Source organism: Apium graveolens, chromosome 9, assembly GCF_009905375.1.
Source record: "Apium graveolens cultivar Ventura chromosome 9, ASM990537v1, whole genome shotgun sequence".
Classification (NCBI taxonomy): Eukaryota; Viridiplantae; Streptophyta; class Magnoliopsida; order Apiales; family Apiaceae; genus Apium; species Apium graveolens.
In genome coordinates, this window is record NC_133655.1 from 157,197,306 (window position 1) to 157,203,726 (window position 6,421).

The following is a 6,421-nucleotide window of genomic DNA, read 5'->3' on the forward strand; positions in this document are numbered from 1 at the left end:
ACATGCAGAAAGTTTAAAGTTGGTTTTCTTCTCTTGAATAATTGATAGGGAGTCATGCCCTTTTGCCTGATTGATTAGAGAAATATCTGAGTGTAACATGCACAGTTTAACAGCCTCAGCCCAAAAGTAAGTTGGGAGTTTTGACTCTTCAAGCATTGTCCTTGCAGCTTCAATTAGTGATCTGTTCTTTCCTTTCCACCACACCATTTTTGTTGTGGGGTCCTTGGAGCTGAGAACTCATGCATGATACCATTTTCTTCACAGAACAACTTCATGGTTGAATTCTTGAACTCAGTTCCATTGTCACTCCTAATGTTCCTTACTTTGAAAATCAGGATGATTTGTTGACTTGTCTTGATATGATTGATAATGATTTCACTAGCTTCATCCTTTGATCCAAGAAAATAGACCCATGAAAACTTAGAGAAATCATCAACAATCACTAGGCAATATCTTTTCCTTGAAATTGACAATACATTGACTGGTCCAAAAAGATCCATGTGTAGCAGTTGTAATGGTTCATCAATTGCAGATTCAAGCTTCTTACTGAATGATACTTTCTTTTGCTTTCCCTTTCTGACAAGCATCACACAGTCCATCCCTTGTGAATTCCACTAGAGGCATTCCTCTAACTAAGTCCTTTTTGACTAGATCATTCATTATCTTGAAATTCAAATGGGACAGCTTCTTGTGCCATAGCCAACTTTCAACTGCACTTGCTTTGCTGAAAAGACAAGTAATGGATTCTGCATCTGTAGAGTTGAAGTCAGCTAAGTACACATTCCCTTTTCTAACTCCAGTTAGAACCACTTTATTGTCCTTTTTACTTGTGACAATACAGGCTTCAGAATTGAAGGAAACAGTATTCCCTCTGTCACATAGTTGACTGATGCTCAATAAGTTGTGTTTGAGACCATCAACCAATGCAACTTCATCAATGATGACATTTCCTTTTGAAATCAAGCCATATCCCATAGTGAATCCTTTGCTGTCATCTCCAAAGGTTATGCTAGGGGCCAGCTCTCTCCTTAAACTCTGTGAGCAGGGTGAAATCTCCTGTCATCACTACAAGAAAATGTTAATAGACATCACACATTAGACATCGGTCACTGATGCCACTGATGTCTCAAACATAATTGACATCACCCCGTATTTATTCGATGTCTTTCTATTTTTAAGACACCGTCTATTTGAAAACCGATGTCTTAAGTTGAGTTTTTTAATATGGAACGCGCGGGCCTCCTCAATTCTTTTCCCCCTTAACAAAATTTTATTCCCTCCTTGACAATTTTAGGTTTCCCCCTCTCAAATTAAATAAAAACTAAAAACTCTCTCATTCTCACTCCCTCTCACATCTCTCTCACAGCTCTCTCTGTCTCTCACAGCTCTCTCTCACAGCTCTCTCTCCGACAAGAACACACCCTTCTCATCACTCACTCACTGCTACTCACCACCTCTCACCACATCTGCTATGCTCTCTTTTTCTCTCAGCTTTCTCTACTCTCTTCGCTCATCAGCTCTCTCTCTCTTTCAATTAGGTTTATTTCTCTTTTCGTTTTCATATTATAAAGTAAATTAATTGGTCTTCTTTGCATTAATCGAAACCCTGGTTTTTAAATCGAAACCCTAGTTTTTTTAATCAAATCCTTTAAATCGAAACCCTAGTTTTTAGAATTGGGGATTTTTTACAATAAAAATCCAAATTGAAGTACTGTATGGTGTTACTAATTATTTTGAATTTGTTTTATACAGGAATTGCAAATCAATCATGATACGTGGCTTCAAGTTCTGGATATTCTTTCTACCACACAAAAGCTAAATATGAAATTCTTTGCGATCTAGGTCCGTTTAATGTCATACTTAGTTTTATGTTTTTTTACTTTGATTTGTTAGAATTAATAAAGGAGAGATGGCTCGATATGACAGAGCAATGAACGTGTTCTCACCGGAGGGTCATCTACTTCAAGTGAAATACGCTATCGAAGATGTCCGTAAAGGTAACGCCTCCGTCGATGTTAGAGGTAGTGATACTATCATTCTCGGTGTTGAGAAGAAATCACATTTTACTTAAATATCCTGAAGCCATTTTGCTTGATGACTGATGTTATGTTTGATTTGGTATTTATCGGGTGGTTAATTTGGTTTGATGATTTTTATAGCTATGTTGCGGAATTGTAGAGGTTTTATATTTTGTATTTGGAATGTAGTATTTTAGGCATGTAAGAAATGATGTTATTTTGCTTGATGTTTTTGATATTATGGTCTGATTAGTGGATTTTATTTTTCTTGTTATATTCCAGAACTGTAGTGATTTTAGTTACAGTCTGCAGGTGGGTTTTAGTAGTGAAGGAGCATATATCTCATGGCCTAAATGGAAATGGAACCTGTAGAAATCATTTCATGGTAGCACGTATAAAACATGAACAATGATAACTGACATGGAGTACCTTAATTTGCAGATTGGTAATGCATACATAGACGAGGAAACTCAATTTAAAGGAACAATAGATTACTACTGGTCACATGCTTTACTATCTATTGCATGTGCCTTACTACTCTAAGATTGATACTGACAGTATCACGTCTGAAGGAAAGTAAAAAATAGAAGGGAGGGAGATAGAGACTATAGTAGTAGATCTGATAGATTATTGGGAAAAGATGATGAAAGATTTGTGAAGGTGAGTGGAATGAGCAAACACGTGAGAAGGAACAAGTTGTAAAAATCCATGAAAGACAAATAACTGTAACATACATATTATGATTTTTTTTTGTCAGGTGTTATGATTTAAATGTTAATCAAATGAAGTAACAAATTCATCTTATGTGCTATCTATTTCCATTTTTCCAACTGAACATATTAAAATTTACTGCTTTAAAGCTCTTTGCAATATACAGCCCGATTGATCCATCTTGTTTTACATTTCAATACCTTATATTCATGAAGGATTCCCTGTTACCAAAACTAATTATTTCCTATATCAAACCGAATGAGTCATCTTGATAGTGTATCTCTTTTTTGTAATGAAGCCCGATATGACTGTATTTTGCCTGACTAAGCTGTACTTGTTCCATCCTACTTGCATAGTCTATCATGCTGAAGCTACAGCTCCTGGTGTATCACTATGCTGAAAGACTTGTATTTTTGTTGATTGTTTATTTATACTTTTGTCCTCAGGTTGAATATGAAAAAATGCCTGGCTGGCAATCTGATATTTCTTCCATCAGAAACTACTCTGATCTGCCAAAGGCTGCACGTGACTACGTGGAAAGAATAGAAGAGCTTGTTGGTGTACCCGTTCATTACAAGAGATGGATGCCCTCATGTCACTATTCCTCCAAAGACATGGAATCTTGCAGGTACACATATCTAGTAGATTGTTAAATCACAGCTTATCATCTAATCTTAAAATTATTTGACTTACAATTGGTACTCTGACTAATTATATAATGTTGTTATCTGTAGTGGTGTAATTGATTATACGGAAGCCCCAATAACAGTCTTGCCAGTTATCAAGGAACAGTGGCATCTGTGTCTGGCTATATAGGTGAACAAGAATTTTGCAATCCATTATACCCTTCAACCTACCTTATCCATACTTCTCTTCCCCTTCATATGTTTTTAGCCTTTTTCCATTCCATTTTCCGCAAGCAGTTGGTATCTTTTCTATAGTATATATTACATTTGAAGAAAACCTAATTTTATACTGCATATTGTGCTATCTAATCAAAATAGAGTAATCTGAGCTGTTTGAAATGTGTAAAACTTGTATTTCTATTGTTTGCGTTTTTGTCTACTGAATTTACACATCTGAGACATGTTAACAAAATCATGGAAATTTCTTAATATCTCTTAAACAGTGTATAGAAGTAGAACTATATTATGCTTACTACACATTCTTTTTAAATTCTTTTGTTTTCTCCAGCTGACAGGAGAAAGAACGCGTTGTGTATGTTGATATGAGTAACCTTATTATTTGCCACTCCATGTATTATGATAATCTATTTTGTTTCAGATGCATTGGTTCGTCAGGCATCAATGATTCTTAAGTGTAGTATATTCATGTACTACAAAAATAGCAGGGGTAGAATGTACCGTAAGCAGGTGAGCCAATGTACACTAAAAACAAAGGACCTAAAAATATTTATGTTAGTATCACCACATAATAAAAAAAATTGTGAAAGAACTTCATACAAGATATTAACTCTTTGTAGATTATATTTCTTTTCTAACTGTAAATGTTTTTCAAGGGAAAAAATGTTAACTTTAGTCGAGTATGTTGTACTGCTATACCGTGCTTTCCTTCCGGCTCCAGTTTGGTATCGTTTCTTTTCGAACAATGAATATGGAAGCCTCTTTTCATCTCTAATTGCGGGGCTGTACTTGACTTTTAAGCTCATATCTATCGTTGAGAAGGTATGATTCTCTATGTGTTTGATGTATTAAGTGATCCTTGTTTTCTTATATATTGTTCCTGGTTTAATTATATCTAGTATGTAAAAGTAACAAACTGGGAAACTAATGTTAAGTTCTTTGGGTTTCCCTCAGGTTCAATATCTCTTTGCTTCTTTAAAGGCTATGCTTCGCACAAAGATTCAGTATGGAACTTATGCTACATCGGAGCAGGTGCACTACTGTCTTTTGTCATATAAGACCACTTATATTGTGTTCCAAAAATCAGTTTTTAATTCACTATTAATGATACAGAAAGCCTCTATAGAGTTTCAATGTGCTGGTGGTTGATAATTAGAGCCAAAAACACCATACTACAAAGCAGTTTTTCATTTCAATTCTTACAAGATTAGTACACATGACTTTGGACCAAGTTTAGAACCCTAATACATTATTCTCATTGGCCCTGTAGTGTTTTCCTAATCCTAGCAAGTATTCAAAGGCGAGAATCAAACGAATGGGTCACAGTGCTAGGTCTTGTCCATCAGGCTACTTCCTCCTTTTCATGAGGTTGTTCCTGTGTGTTTTAAACCATTACTTTTATCCATCTCATTTGCCCCAATTAGATATACTGCTATGGATGTTTTTTCCTGCAAATAGGTTAATGAAGTTTTTATAAAGCTTTGTGTAAAAATCCATGAAAGACAAATAACTGTAACATACATATTATGATTTTTTTTGTCAGGTGTTATAATTTAAATGTTAATCAAATGAAGTAACAAATTCATCTTATGTGCAGTGGCATCAGTGTCTGGCATCAGTGCAGCGGGGACACGGATGGCGTAGTGTCAGTGACAACAACAAGATATGCCATAGACTATCTTCAAACTACAGTCAAAACACAATGGTACCCCTGGTACACTAAGGCTGAGGTACAAATACTACATTATCAGCAAGCACACACAAAACCCTTCCTCTAGTTGTCAAATCACGAATCATTAATTTCTTCGATGATGTTTTTCAAGGTGGGAGGATATGCAGTTGGATACAAAAATTTGACATTTGTGACTGTAAGGGGATCCCGACATTTTGTTCCAAGTTATCAGCCTTCTCGTGCACTTGCTTTGTTCTCTTCCTTTTTGGCTGGAGAGCTTCCTCAAACAAATGTCTCCAATATCCTAAACACTTCCTCATGAGGTCGCCATCCGGAGTCTATTATTACTAGACTAAACATTACTTGCTATGAAATAGGTATATAACTTACGATCATTATACTTTTGGATAAACTTTGCTTGTATAAAGTTAATAACATGCAGTGTTTACTTTCCTTGCTCATCAGATGTTGTCCAGCAGTTAATGGAGCTCTTTTAGAAGATAATATGAAAGACGAGTACAGAATGACTCAGTGGCATCTGAGTTTTATCTGTAAATGTTAGGCAGCTAATCGTTCATATACATCATGTCTTACTTTTATGGTCATTAGTGTTTAGGTGTATGTATAGTAAACCTGCTATGCAAGAGAGAGTTTAAGAGATATTACTACTGATTGAAGAAATTTTCAATATACTGGCTACCCATTTACATGGTCTTACATAAATCTTGTTTATTTCTTTTTGTGTTAGCAGTGTTTAGCACTTGACATGTATATAAGAAAAGCTGATGTCAAAAAGATAATGTACATCACTTTAAGGTAAAACACTGATGTCAAAGAAATCCAGGTTCAAGTCTAAATGAAACATATAAATCACTTTGTTTAAGATAAAACTGATGTCAAGTGACATTATAAACATCACTTTTAACCAAACAAAACTGATGTCAAAAAACGCAATGTACATCAGTTTCAGACAAATAACTGATGTGAAAGACTAACATGTTCAAGTCTAAATGATACATATACATCACTTCATTCTAGAAAAAAGTGATGTCTATACGCTAAATTAGACATCACCTTTCATTAAAGAAACAGATGTTTAATATGCCATTTTACATCACCTCTGTCAAAATTATAGATGTTTTTATGACAAAAAACAT

At 35.0% G+C, this 6,421-nt stretch overlaps 1 protein-coding gene and 1 long non-coding RNA gene across 2 annotated transcripts; both read left to right on the top strand.

The window, feature by feature from the left end:
- Window positions 1–1,363: 1,363 nt before the first annotated feature.
- Window positions 1,364–3,337, top strand: LOC141682757 (uncharacterized). Its single transcript, XR_012559936.1, has 4 exons — window positions 1,364–1,538; window positions 1,753–1,842; window positions 1,927–1,997; window positions 3,176–3,337. It is a non-coding gene; the product is annotated as an uncharacterized LOC141682757 (long non-coding RNA).
- A 193-nt stretch (window positions 3,338–3,530) lies between these two features.
- On the top strand, window positions 3,531–5,877 carry LOC141687193 (P-(S)-hydroxymandelonitrile lyase-like). The gene is made up of 6 exons (XM_074492388.1): window positions 3,531–4,102; window positions 4,249–4,414; window positions 4,547–4,624; window positions 5,203–5,322; window positions 5,416–5,587; window positions 5,730–5,877. The coding sequence occupies exons 2-5, from the start codon at window positions 4,256–4,258 to the stop codon at window positions 5,584–5,586; spliced, it is 528 nt and encodes a 175-aa protein (XP_074348489.1). The 5' UTR covers window positions 3,531–4,102; window positions 4,249–4,255; the 3' UTR covers window position 5,587; window positions 5,730–5,877.
- The last annotated feature ends 544 nt before the right edge of the window (window positions 5,878–6,421 follow it).